At 36.0% G+C, this 14936-nt stretch overlaps 1 protein-coding gene across 1 annotated transcript; it reads left to right on the top strand.

The window, feature by feature from the left end:
• Window positions 1-9794: 9794 nt before the first annotated feature.
• LOC141484827 (uncharacterized) lies at window positions 9795-14649 on the top strand. The gene is made up of 2 exons (XM_074180267.1): window positions 9795-13717; window positions 13781-14649. The coding sequence occupies exons 1-2, from the start codon at window positions 13566-13568 to the stop codon at window positions 14490-14492; spliced, it is 864 nt and encodes a 287-aa protein (XP_074036368.1). The 5' UTR covers window positions 9795-13565; the 3' UTR covers window positions 14493-14649.
• Window positions 14650-14936: the final 287 nt, after the last annotated feature.

Raw genomic sequence — 14936 nt, 5'->3', positions numbered from 1 at the left:
AATTAAAAATGAATAGCTGAAAATAACAATTATATTAAGCAAAATAAACCTGAAATGAAATAATAGTGAAATAAAATACAAGTAAAATAGAACAATTGAACAAAAATAAATAAAATTGAAGAAATGAATAAATAAAATAAAAAGTTGAGAGATTCCAAATCACGTTAGTTCACGACGTTTCGATTGTTAGTATCTACAATCGATTTCGGGTGATGACTGGACGTTCGAGTACTTTCACTTATCCCCGCTTTCCATTTTCCGCTTCACTGGTTCCGTGGGAGATGACCGTTTGGCGGGAGTTGGCCATTTTTCGCTTGATGATGGGTTTCCATATGTTACATATTTCTACGCTGGCTTGGCTGAATACGTTGTTGGACAACATGTAGGCGGCTTCCTTGAATTTCCTCCTAAACCAATGTTCCTGGCTAACATTCAATGACCTCTTAGTTTCACCAATATAGGATTTTCCGCACTCACAAAGTATCCGGTAAATGCAATTCTTGGAATCGAAACTAATTAGTTGATCTTTCTGTATGACCATAGCTGAAAGACAGCAGGAGCCTCGCAAGGAAAAGAAGCCATCACAACCAGTGCTTGCACTTCCCTACATCAGAGGATTATCGGAGAGGATAAGAAGAATTGGTTCCAAGTACAACATCAGAACCTGCTTCAGATCCGGTAACACTATCCGTAGCAGACTCACGAAAACCAGGCCACCAAACGCGGACTGCGATTCCAAGAATTGCATTTACCGGATACCCTGATAGATAGTTTCACCTATATTGGTGAAACTAAGAGGCCATTGAATGTTTGCATTGCCGAGCACAAGAAACACACACAGCGAGGAGAAACCAGCAAATCAGGAATAGCAGACCATGTTTGGACCCATCACCACAACATCGAGTGGTCCCAAGCTGAGATCTTGCACAGAGAGGAACATTGGTTTAGGAGAAAATTCAAGGAAGCCGCTTACATGTTGTCCATGTCTACTTTGATAGAGTTGACGTAAGATACTGTACGATCTACGACAAAGTGAATTTATATGTTTGTGAAATCTCAGATCAGCATCTAACCACAAATCCAAGTTCTTGCTTTTTGTAATTATTTGTAGTAAGTCTTGTCCAAGTTAGATTTCAATTCTTCCTTCAATTTCCCACCTTTTGTGTTTCGGGCCAAAAAGTATCAGCTGAGATTTTTTAGAATTCAATTTCAGTTTATGGGCTATATTATTTACAGTAACTTCTGTAGATCGCTGTTAATTTTTCCCATGGTCACTTGCCAGTTACTTGGAAGAAATCGATAATATAACTGAGTGTCATCTGAATAGTGATGAACTGTGCAATGATCAATTATTTTATAGAAGTCAGATGTATACAGAGGGAACAGAATGGGGCCAAGGATAAATCCCTGAGGTACTCCATAGTCAACAGTTGTTTTTAATAGATCTTGGGTGATGTTGACAAGAGCGGTGGTGGTGCTATAGAATGTACGAAATCCAGATTAAACATTTGTTACTAAATTATTATTGTATACAAAAGAATCAATTTGATCTTTCGGAATCATCTCGAACACCGTAGATAGGATAGGCAGTTTGCTAATTGACCTCAAATGAGATAATTCAGTTGGATTTTCATATTTTGGCAAAGGGAATACAATTGTATGTTTCCATGCAGAAGGAAAATGATTTATTCCTATAGAGGAATTGAATATGTGTTATGTGTTTGATAAGATAATTTTCAATATACTTCAACATACTGAGAGAAATGCTGTCAGATCCAGCACTGGAGTGGTGTCACTCTGCCAAAATTGAAAGTAGGTCCATTATAGGTCTGAGTATATCTTTCAATGAGTGTTTCATGATGATCTGATTTTGCAGTATGAATAATATTTGTGAAGTGGAAGTTTATTTGATTCAGATCTGATGAATCCGCGGGAAGGTTAGGGCTGTGTTTATTTTTCAAAATTTCAAGTTTTCTTAGAGTACTCCAAATCAAACTGGAATTTCCGTTTCTCTAAAAAAATTCTGTATTTATAGTCTTTTTCTTCGTTGATGTATAGGTTGAAGTAAGTCCAAGCTTATTATTTTTCAACTATTCAATAAACAAGGTGAAAACAGATTTCATGACATGTGGTTCAACTCAGTATTCAACTCCCAGTGATTGAGTTCACGCTTATAAAAATATTTTGTTCCCAGTATCGAAGGATTAAATGATGTTTAGTGTGATCCTTATACAAACCTTTTTTCCAAACATTGTAATTCTTGTAGTAAAATCAGTAGAAAAATCTCACGTTCCATATTTGTCATAAACAGAAATATATCAGAAAGTATATAATTTGGTAACCACAAAAGAATAAGGAAATCAATGAATCCAATACAAAACATTCGAAACCCTGGAACCCTGCATTAAAGAGACGCTTTCACCTTAAAAATACTTGTACGATCTGAAAAAACTGGGGCATTTACAAATTACAGTGTTTAAGTTTGGTTTACTATTCACAGATAAATACATAAAATGCGGTTTCGAACAGCGACCACTCTTTAGATCGTCCAAAGCATGAAATTTTATGCCTCATTTTTGTGCCCTATAGTTTTTGAGTTTGGTAAACGAACAGTTGCTGAGACTGAAAGAATTATACGCTTCAGCTGATATTATTATTGGCTCTCATTTCAAGTTATTCATTGATCGTTACGAAAATGAAATTTCAGAAAAGAAACTTAATTGAAGTTGATAACTTAGAATCTCGTCAAAATCAGTTCAAAGACAGTTTCAGAAAACTTTTTCTCAAACAACTTTCACACTATGAACTTCTATAATAAAGCTCTCCACCGCAGAGTAGATTCTTGAAATTAATTGGTTTTCATGGATAATGTTCATAATTTTTATCAACTAATGAGTCAGTGTATGCATAATTTTTCTTGAAGATCCATGTATCAATTCAGTAACCAAACGTCTATTCAAAATAGTTGACAACATACGTTAATATATGAAGTCATGTGATAGCTCATACCACTCATCTCAATGAGGTGATACTTTATATCAAAGGTTCTCAAACTTATTTTGTGTATCGCCCACTTCGAGAATTAATTATTTTCTAGCGTCCCCCCCAATTTTTTTTACTTTACTAGGTACATCTTAAGAATCACAATCGCAGTCATTATTTTAATAATTAAACTATGTGTGCCATTTGAAAATAAGACTTTCTGATGAGGTACGCAATATCATTCTTTGAAGTGATGAGGTTGTCGTGCAATTCTTTGTCTTTGTTTTCCAAGAACTCTATTTCAGAGTCAAATATATTGTAAAATCGAGCCAGACAGTTACCTCTTGATAACCAACGCACTTCTGTGTGAAATAGCAATCGGTTGAAATCTCAAATTTTTCGCAACCAAATAATGCCTATGAATGACGCAATGTACAGCGAGCACATCTGTAATTTTATTTTTTAAGTACGCTATGAAGCCTTTGTGACGTCCTGTAATAGCCGGAGCGCCATCCGTAGCAGTTGATATAATATTCTTCAGTGGAATTTCTTTCTCATCACAAAATTTTTCCAGCGTATTATATATGGTTTCTCCTTTTGTATCCATCCCTAAATTTCTGGCAGATAGTATTTCTTGATATATTTTCTCATTTTTAATAAACCTCTCGTATGACAACAAAAATGCTTCATTTGTTGATAAAGTGGACTCATTTAACTGAATTGAGAATTTAGAAGTCTTCAAATGATTGCACAATAACTCTTCAATGTTTTCAGCCATCTTAACAGTTCGTCTTTGCACGGAACTATTGCTCAAAGGAATTTTTCGGATAATATCTGCTTTGGTTAAAAACAAGTTTTTAACCAAAGAAGGCCAATTACATAAAGGGAATGAACGACAAAAATTGAACTTGCTGAGATCTTGTCATGTCAGCACCATTATTAGCCCCAATCAAACGGTTTCATGAAAGGACGTGCAACCACCACCAATCTTGTAACAATCACTCAATGTATTGAAGAGAGTATTGATTGTCAGTCTCAAACTGATGTCATCTACACTGATTTTTCTAAAGCGTTCGACAGAGTTGACCATAGTCAAGCCATCCTGCTCAACAAGCTTTCAACTTTTGGGTTATCCAATAAATGAATTACTCCCTTCAAATCATACTTTTACAACCGTAAGCAGTACGTTCAACTCAGTGGCCTCAAGTCTATCGAATATCTGGTGTACCACAAGGATCAAATCTAGGACCCCTACTATTCAATATGTTAATTTATGATATCGGAGCTGAGATTGATGTCAATTTCCTTTTATACGCAGATGACTTGAAAGTCTATCACAATATAACATGTTCTAATGATTGCCAACGTTTGGCCCTTGCTATATGGTGTCGGAAGAATAATCTATGTCTCAACATATCCAAATATAATGTAATGTCTTACTCACTGAAAACAAACTTGAATTTACACAACTACGTCATAAACAATCAAGTTCTGGAGCGTCCTGACACACTCACTGATCTAGGTGTTACTTTTGATTCATCTCTCTCTTTTAATAAACGTATTGACACTACTCTAACAGCAGCAGCGTCAACATTGAAATTACTTTATTTCACTTTTGTTCGATCTAGGCTGGAATATGCATCTGTCGTGTGGAGTCCAAACTATCATAGTCCAGTCATTATAGTAAGTTCACCTCGGAATTCGAGATACCCAGCTGTTAGTCTGTAAATACTTGTATATTGACACCCTAAAAGTTGTCTCAAAACCTACATATGGTAGGGTGTAAGCAACTATCAAATTTCAAGGTCAAGGGTCACAAAAATCGGTTTTTTGCGCTTTTTTTGGAAATATCTCATTTCCTATGGGTTTTTTGCTATTTGTATTTATTATCAATATTGTAGAATACAAAATTCTCTACAAATTTTGTTCAAAAAAATTTTTTTTAAGGTGAACCGTTTTCGAGATAGAGAGCGGAGAGCAAGCCGTCACAGCATCACTTCAGGTCAACCGGTGCCTCCGGTCGAAAACGTGCCATATATAGTTGATGAACTATCGATAAATCAATGATTATAAATATTTGTCAATTTTTATTACCTATTATATTATATTTTATCATTTTGTTCCTAACTTATCCACTTTTTATTCAATATTAATTTATTTAACAACACTTACCTGCCCATGTAATTGCAGAATTGTTAATGAAAATATAGGAATTATATTTGAATTTTAATCTAATTAATATTTATAACTTCTTACATGATGAAAAAAAAACAAATAAATTATGAATTAATCTTTTTATTAAAAAATATCATTGAATACATTTATTCTTATTGAAAGTAAAGAAATGGAATAAAGGGTACAAAAATTACAATTTATAATTTTAATCATCTTCTTCCTCTTCATCGTCGTCTTCTGGCTGCTGGTAAATTTCAAACTGGTCTTCATTATCGTCTTCAACGACATTTGTCCCAAGTTCTTCCATGATTTCGGGGTCAAAGGTTCCATCTTCGTTAATGTCGCTCTGATATGGTAGAGCATTGAGACAAGCTTGCCCATTACATTGGCCACAAGCTAAAGAGCATTGCAAGCCCGCTTTCCTGCATCCGCATCGCGAACCACAACCACTCTTGCAGTTGCAGAAAATTCTATTTAGCAAATCTTCTAGAGCAGGTGGTAAAATTGTCATGATAGGCTCCAGAAAATCGTTTCGCATTGCCCAACCCCATACCTGGGGTTCCAAATCATGTCCTAACCAAGTTTGAACTTGATAATATACACGGTCGAAATGTTGATGAGCAGCTGCACTTGTTGGTGGAATATTTGAAAGCTGTACAGGTTTATTAAGTTTTGTAGATTTGACGTAATGCATATAACGAAGATGATCGAGACTTTTCACAGATTTCGGAGCATTATAGACTGCCAATAAGGTTTGAGTTCCACTCTCTAATAATCTCTGGGCCGAACAATTTTCTTCCTCAAATGCTGCAGCTAGTTCATCCAAATTTGTCTCAAAAACTTTTAAAAATGATTTTTTTTCCCTTTTTAAAAAGCGCAGAAGTTGTGTCACAGCCACTTAATGCGTGCAGAAATAAAATATGTTTTTTAGAATGAGGATAATTATCAAAACTTTTAGTCGATTATATCTCCGTTTTTACATTACCTTTCCCAACTTTTTTAAAGAAAATTTCTTGTTCGTAGGACAGTGTACGCCCAATTGAAATGACAAGTAAATCAATATCTTGTCCTATTATAACTGCAGTTTTTTTAGACTTTGATTCTTCAATTGCAGTTTCAACAATAAGAACATCCGCATCATCTCTGGCTTGTTTAGTAGTAATATTTGCAGCTTGTAATTTTTCAATTAACATATTAATGAACTTATCTTTGTTATTTCGATTTGATAAGAATTTTTCTTGAGTAACTGGTACAACCATTGTTTCATCGAAACAAACTTCATACGTTTTTGAAAGTGCAGCAGGTCTTCTCTGCTGCTCCATAGCTTTTACGTCCTTACTGTAGTCTGAATATCCGTCAAATATAACAATTATTTTGGAACTGTAATGCCTTTGTGAATAATTCATGTATTTATCAAAAATAATAGAAAAAGTATCTTCTCTGCTCCATACTATATGAATAGATATAGATTTAATGCATGAAGAAACTGATAAAATATAATATAATAGTTAATAAAAATTGACAAATATTTATAATCATTGATTTATCGATAGTTCATCAACTATATATGGCGCGTTTTCGACCGGAGGCACCGGTTGACCTGAAGTGATGCTGTGACCGCGCGCTCTCCGCCTCTCGAAAACGGTTCACCGTATAAAAAATTTTTTTAAACAAAATTTGTAGAGAATTTTGTATTCTACAATATTGATAATAAATACAAATAGCAAAAAACCCATAGGAAATGAGATATTTCCAAAAAAAGCGCAAAAAACCGATTTTTGTGACCTTTGACCTTGAAATTTAATAGTTGCTCACACCCTACCATATGTAGGTTTTGAGACAACTTTTAGGGTGTCAATATACAAGTATTTACAGACTTACAGTTGGGTATCTCGAATTCCGAGATTCTTACCTAATTTAAGCTTAAATGACTGGATTAATCAGGTTCATATAAATCAACTAGAATCCCTACAGAGGCGCTTCCTAAAATATATATCTTTTAAATTTGAAGGCACGTATCCTACTGCAGGAATACCCTATTATGAATTGCTTGTAACTCACAATTTTTGTAGTCTCGAGGTAAGGCGTAAATATTATTCATTTTTTTTAATTCTAGGTCATAAACAATATCTTCACCCGCTCTCAACTGTTACATGTATTGCATTTTTGGGTTCCTAGACGTTCTTCTAGGAATAGTGTCACATTTTATCTCAACACTCTCAACACTCTCCAATTTATACAATGTGCGATACCTCTAATTCTGTTAGTCATGTTCTAGATATATTCAACTGCCAAATTATACAAATCAAAAGACATTTCTTAGTTCTATTTTTATTTATTTGTTATATAGATTCACAAATTATACTATGTAAGTAGTTGTTTACAGCTGATTCTCGGCCTCCCCCCACCACTATGACGTATTAATTGCTTTTTTTATTGGTTGTTGTTTGGTGAAGTTTTTTTTGTTGTGCAGTGAAGTCAAGGCGTTGTGACCTTGAAGTGTCTGGTGCATGGATCGTTCAGATTTTTTTTTCATATGAGATTTTGTGTGTTTATGTGTGTGTGTAGGAGAATGCACGGTACAGGGTTTCATCATGTGCTTGTTTGTCTATGTACAAACATACGTCTGCATACTTCGAAGATCCTCCAAGTAATAAATGCTCCATCGGTGTTAGGGCACCAAGTTAGTAGTGGAGTGACGTCACAGCAATAACCGTTCAACGGCTAGAGAGCGACATGTTCACTCCACGACGTGTGGCAGAGTAATGCGTATTCATCGGTCTGCCCTCACCTCTCCTGAAGCGATGAAGGTTCGCTCTAGCCCCGCTATCGATGGTGACACAACGGCAGCCGAGGACTGTTTGCCTAGCGTCTACCCTCTCCGAGACCGCAACGACCACTGCTTGCTCGTATATCGACATCTGTTATCGCATTCAGTTGGGAGGTAATCTTGGCGCATGTAGTTGAGAAGTGGGGTTGGCTATGACGTCTTGACGGGTCCTATCAGAGTGTATTTAAGAAGCGTACGAGTGTTGGCTATGTCAGTTTACATCAAGTGAGTTAGTGAGAACTATTATATAAAATGTATTCCTGTGACTGTGGTAAATCTTTCACTCGTAGTGATAATCTTCGTCGGCATCAGCTCCAGAGTTGCCAAGGAGGGCCTGCAGTGAAACGGGTGAGAGTGGATAATGCAACACCTATGTATACGTGCAATTGTTGTAATGTGACAATTCCTATGAGCCAAGTGAATTCTCACCGAAGAACCATGAGTCATAAAAATAATGCATGTGTTCAATTGTCTGACGGTGTTCAAATTATAACGAATGCATTCAATTGCCGCATTGCTACATACAGGGTGGAGAGTTCGATTGTAACCAGTGACTACATTTCATTTTTCAATAAGATTAGGCAGAAGGTCATTGAATTACTGGAATCAGCCATCAGGATCCATAAAAGCATCAAGGTGAATATGGAAGTTTTTGGGAATTATATTCTTCAGACTGATGATTCGAGGGACACGAAGTCATTTAATTCCCAAAATAAAATAGTGGACCAATCTTCAGATTTGAATGCTGTTTTTGATGGATTCCGTGATGTAATTGTGGCACAAACGACTGAGTTCCAGGATCGTGACTCAGGTATTTATTTTTTAAAAATTTCAATAAGATTGAATAGTAATATTTTTTTTTTTTTATAATTCAGGTTGGACTTGTGAAAAAATATTGTTTCTCGAGGTCAACATTAATAAATACAGTCCACTGGAAGGACGTTCATATGTGAAGCTGCCTCAATGTATTCAATGGAAGAAAGCTGTTGTGAATGTTCGTAATGAAGATCAATATTGTTTTGCTTGGGCTATAACATCAGCATTATATCCTGCAGATAGTCGAGTGTCCGAACTTACGTCATATCCACATTTTTCCACTGTTTTAGATGTCACAGGTATGGATTTTCCGGTTAAAGTTAATAATAAGAGTATCGAAATATTCGAAGATAGGAATGATATTTCAATTAATGTTTACGGTTTAGAGAGTACATTTGAGAAGGGTAAAATGAAGTATGAAGTGATTGGTCCATTGCGATACTCACAGAGAAGACTCCGGAGACATGTCAATTTGTTGTTTATAACTGATGACTCCGGTAATGGTCACTATTGTTGGATCAAAGATCTTTCAAGATTAGTTTCTAATCAACTATCAGCTCATAGACAGAAAAAATATTTTTGTGACGGATGTTTGATATATTTTTCTGATGAGAGATTGCTTTTACGTCATAATATGTATGATTGTAATCACATTAGTACCACAACACCAACTACTAATTTAAAGATCAATAAATATGGTAGAATGGTTGCGGAAAATAAACTAATGTTTGAAAACTTTGAGAGGCAAATGAGGGTGCCATTTGTAGTGTATGCTGATTTTGAATCAGTGCTTAAACCGATTCATGTGAATGAGCCAAATCCTGGAAGTTCATACACGATTAAAACATTCAAACATGCCCCATATTCATTTGCTTATTTGATAAAGTGTTCATATAATGATGATTTGACAAAATTTGTTACATATAGGGGTGTAGATGCAGCTCAGAAATTTGTGAGTAGCATTGAAGATGATTTGAAAGAGATACATGAAAATCATCTCAGAAACCCTAAACCAATGGATACACAAACTGTCGAAGAAGAAGAACAGTTTGTTGCAGCCAGAACTTGTGGTATATGTAATAAAGCATTTACTGATGGTGACGTCAAAGTAAGAGATCATTGTCATGTCACAGGAAAGAAAAGATCACATGCCGCTCACTCGAAATGTAATTTAAATTTCAAAATACCAAACTTCATACCTATCATTTTTCATAATTTAAGTGGTTATGATTGTCATTTATTCATAAAAGAATTGTATAGGAATAAAGAGAAAGTTGATGTTATCCCGCAAACTAAAGAGAAATATATATCTTTCACGAAGCATCTCTTTACACACAGCTATACCGATAAAGATGGTGTGGTTAGGAAGAATTATCTCAAAATGAGATTTATCGATAGTTATAAATTTATGACTAATTCGTTGGAGAAGTTGGGTGCAAACTTGACCTCCGATCAATGTTTGGAGATGCACAAACATTTCCCACAAATTGAGAAATTCAATTTGATGAGACAGAAAGGTGTATTTCCATATAGTTTTGTTGATGACATTGACAAATTGAATTATCCATTACTTCCGACAAAAAATCAGTTTTATGACACACTCAATTGTGAACATATATCGGAAACTGATTATGATAGGGCTAGAAAAGTTTGGAATTTATTCGAGTGTCAGAATTTGGGGAATACTCTGATTTGTATTTGAAGTCGGATGTATTGCTACTATGTGATATTTTTGAAAACTTCCGCACCACAAGTTTAGAGATATATAACTTAGATCCGGCACAATATTACACTGCACCTGGATTATCATGGGATGCCATGTTGAAGTTCACTAATGTTGAATTGGAATTACTAACTGACATTGATATGATTCACTTTTTTCAAAAAGGTATACGAGGTGGAATTAGTCAATGTAGCGAGAGGAAACATATAGCAAATAATAGATTTTTACCCAATTATAATCCCAACGAACCTTCCACATTCATTACATATTTAGATGCAACAAATCTATACGGTCACAGTATGTCACAACCTCTACCAACAAGTGAATTTACATGGTTGACACCAAATGAAATTCTTAATCTCGATGTGATGGATGTGAGTACTGATAGTCCGTATGGGTATGTATTTGAAGTGGACATTCATTATCCACAAGAGTTGCATGATAAACATTCTGACCTTCCATTTTTAGTCGAAAAAATAATACCACCTCGTACACAATCGAAAATTCCCAAATTAATTCCAAATTTGAATGATAAAAGAAAATATATTGTTCATTATAGGAATCTACAGCAAGCTGTCAAAAATGGATTGATTGTAATGAATACACATAGAGTATTGAAATTCAAACAATCATGCTGGATGAAACCCTATATAGATCTTAATACTGAAATGCGTAATAGGTCTAACAACAAATCTGTTAAAGATTTCTATAAACTAATGAATAATGCGGTGTATGGAAAGACAATGGAGAATGTAGATAATCGAATTGATGTTAGACTCGTTACACATTGGGAAAATATAAAGAAAAATATAGGTGCCAGCACTCTCATAGCCAAACCAAATTTCAAAAATTGTTCAATTTTCACTGATAATTTCGTTGCCATTCAATTGGGTAGAGTGAAGGTTCATTACGATAAACCATTATATTTGGGATTTTCCATATTAGAATTATCTAAAACAGTCATGTATGACTTTTTCTATGGATGCATCAAACAACACTTTGATGAAAATGTCTCTTTACTTTACACAGATACCGACTCGCTCATTCTTAAAGTAAACACAGAAAATTTTTATGAATTCATAAAAACTAACATAAGTAGATTTGATACATCCAATTACAGTATAGTTAACCAATTCAATATTCCAGTAACAAGTTCAGTCTTGGGTAACTTCAAAGATGAATTTCCAAATGATCCAATCATGAGTTTTTATGGTACAGGTGCTAAAGCATATTATGTGAAATCTGTTGATGGTGAATTTAAGAAAGCCAAAGGGGTTAAACGATCTGTAATAAAGAATGAATTGACATGCGAAGATTATCAAAAAATCGTCGAACAAGGTGGTATGATATTCAGAAAGATGAATTCATTTAGAAGCGTGTTACATGATATGTATACTGAATTAAAAAATAAAGTTGCATTATCATATCACGATGATAAACGATTTATCATTCCGAATACTACCCACACTCTTCCTTGGGGTCATAATGATATTGAATTTTATGAAAACGATCCAAATGAGAACATTCGTTGGATAAGTAATATTATTCAACAATCACAATCTCAGGAGACTCCATTGGATCAATTGATTAATTTATTATCTGCCGAGATCAATGATTGAAATATCATTAAATATCTTCAAAACCGGAAAATTCAATATTGATATTTATGTAGCCATTTATAATTAATAATATATGATAGAAGTAATGTGATATTAATGTATTATGTATGTATGTATATGTATTACTGTAATGAATATAAAATGATTAAAATTTTATTTGTATTATTTCTATTTCCCTAATCAATTACTGCAATATATAGTATAATGTAAATGACAGAAATATCAGTTTGAAGAGAATCATCGTAGAGTGCACAATGTCTAAAACAATCGATAAGTTTGGTAGAAAAAGAAAATGGGGTGGTAATGTCATTCGAGGTCCTCCTGGGAATGGTTTTAAATTAACAAAAGATGGTCATTATGACATGCAAAGGAAAATATTGAAAAATACAAGTGAACCAATTGACAAGAGTGATTGTGTAACTGTATCATATCTTGAGGGGGAAATTAATGGAGCAAAGGAAGTTATACTTCTAGCCCTACAAGCTGCAATACAATCCACAATAGGCAATATTGCTCGGGACGCCCGGCAAGCATTTAACGATAAAATTGCAGAGGCTCGGATAACTTTCACTCGTAAATTTGACAAACTTACAAGTGATGTAGACATAAAAATGTCTGACATAACAGCGTCTACAAATAAAAAATTTGATGCTATGTCAAACATAACAGGGACTACAATGAAAAAGTATGATGTACTGGAACAGAGAGTTGAAGTATTGGAGAAAAACCATAAAGAAGTTTTGGAGAGAAACTATAAAGTCAGGCCATCATCATCAGGTGGACTGGGATATCCAGGACTGAACATTAATCCAAATCATAGAATAATACAACCAAAACCAAAACCAACTGATGATGTATTAATGGAACCAACATGGTGAATGTATTCCCTCGTTAGGTTAGGTTAATAGCTACGTTAGGTTAGCTGCATACTTACGTTAGGTTAGGTGTTAGGTTAGTATTCCCTCGTTAGGTTAGGTTAATAGTTACTGTAGGTTAGGTTAGGTTAGGTTAGGTTAGGTTAGGTTAGGTTAGGTTAGGTTAGGTGTTCGGTTGCATAGCGGTAGGTTAGCGTACTAGGTTAGGTTACGTTAATACGTTAATACGTTAGGTTAGGTGTTCGGTTGCATATTATGTTACGAACGCGCGCGCGAAGAGGGCGTAGATGTCTCTCCAGATGTCCCGCCTACCTGGGGCCGGAGGCCCCACCCACCTGGGCGGAGCCCAGGCAGTGGGCGGGGCCCGTTAGGGCCCCCCCCCCCCCCCCCCCCCCCCCCCCCCCCCCGTCGCCACCAACTTTTCGGATACCCCGCCCCTTTCCGAAGCCCCGCCCCCTTTCCGAAGCCCCGCCCCTCCCCTCCCCGAAGCCCCGCCCCCCCCGACTCCCAACATTTGCGCATGTACACCCCTACCCTCATCGCGCATGTGCGCTCCCACCATTTTCCCACCGCTCACGCATCGAAGTCGATACCCTCCGGAGAGCACTCCACAACATTCAGTTCGAGAAGTCATCTCATCGAGAGCAGTCCACTCCACAACAAGGCAGTACGTTCCAACGACCAACTTGATATTTGAGTAAGTAAATTAGGAATGTTATTTTTTATATCAACTAACTTTGTATTATTTCTTCTTTTTCAGAATGGCAACCAATACACAGGAGGTGAATAATGCTGTGGCGTCTATTCTGCCGGTGTCCGCTGACCAGGAGGAGGCAGCATCTTCGAGAGCGGTGACGGTTGACCAGCCAACCACTTCGCGTTCGCGAGTTAGGTGCAGATCTTCTAGCCCTGACTTATTCGAGGAGGAGGAGGAAGTCAGGGCTGTGAAGAAGGTTTGCCAACGACCTGCAGCAAAGGTTGGTCCTATTTCAAAGTACCGAGCTACTTGCAATAGGACTAATCCTTATGCAGGTAGTTTTTCGACCTCTCGTAAGAGGGCCTCCACACCAGCAGCAGCACCAGCAGCAGTGGAAATTCCGAGGAGTCCTTCTCCGGAGTTGGTGATATTGTCGCCGTTGGTGACGCGACTACCACCGCTGCCAGCGACACCGGCGGATCCTGAGGTGTTGGTGCCACAGCCTATCGGAGAGGTTAGTGAAAAGATGAGTGTTTTTCTGCAGAGATGCAAGAAAGCAGAACGAGCTGCCCGATCTAGCGAGGCCGAGTTGGTTACCATGAAGCGACAAATGGCTGAAATGGATAACCGACGGAGGGAACTCCAAAAGGAAATGGCCGAAATAGATCGGAATTATGCATCTCTGCAGGAAAGGTGTAAAGCAAAGACCTCTTCGATAGAGCTGTACAAAAAAGTAGTGACAGTTATGGACACTCTTTTTGTAGATGAAGTGTAAATGTAAGATTAGTTTTAGGTTAGTTAGGAGTATTTAATTATGGTAGTTTTAAGTTTATATTTGTTAAGTTTATATTGAATAAAGGAAAAGGAAGTGAAATAAAGGGTGTACACTGTTTTTTGGTTTGGTACACATTGAACAATGCGATGGTTGGAGCATTTTTCTTCACTTCCTCTTATTATCATTATTATTTTTTTATTTCAATTCCAAGTTCTTCTAGACAAATACCTCACATCAATTTTTGTGTTCTCTAATCACTTGTAAATAATTTCATGTGAAGAAAATTTAAAAAATAAAAAAATAGACATGTTTCATAGTGAAATCGACAAGTATATTTCATTTGTATTTTATCCATTCAAGTATCTCTTTCATTGAATATGTCTTATGTCACTTTGCAATTTACCCCTACTCATTGAATATGTCTTATGTCACACTACAATTTAC

The sequence above is a fragment of the Leptinotarsa decemlineata genome, unplaced genomic scaffold (genome assembly GCF_025532065.1).
Source record: "Leptinotarsa decemlineata unplaced genomic scaffold, Ldec_3_MD MMD2_tig00026294_RagTag_RagTag, whole genome shotgun sequence".
NCBI classification, from domain to species: domain Eukaryota; kingdom Metazoa; phylum Arthropoda; class Insecta; order Coleoptera; family Chrysomelidae; genus Leptinotarsa; species Leptinotarsa decemlineata.
Note: the sequence above shows the minus strand (reverse complement) of the source record. Positions and strands in the feature narration are given on the sequence as shown.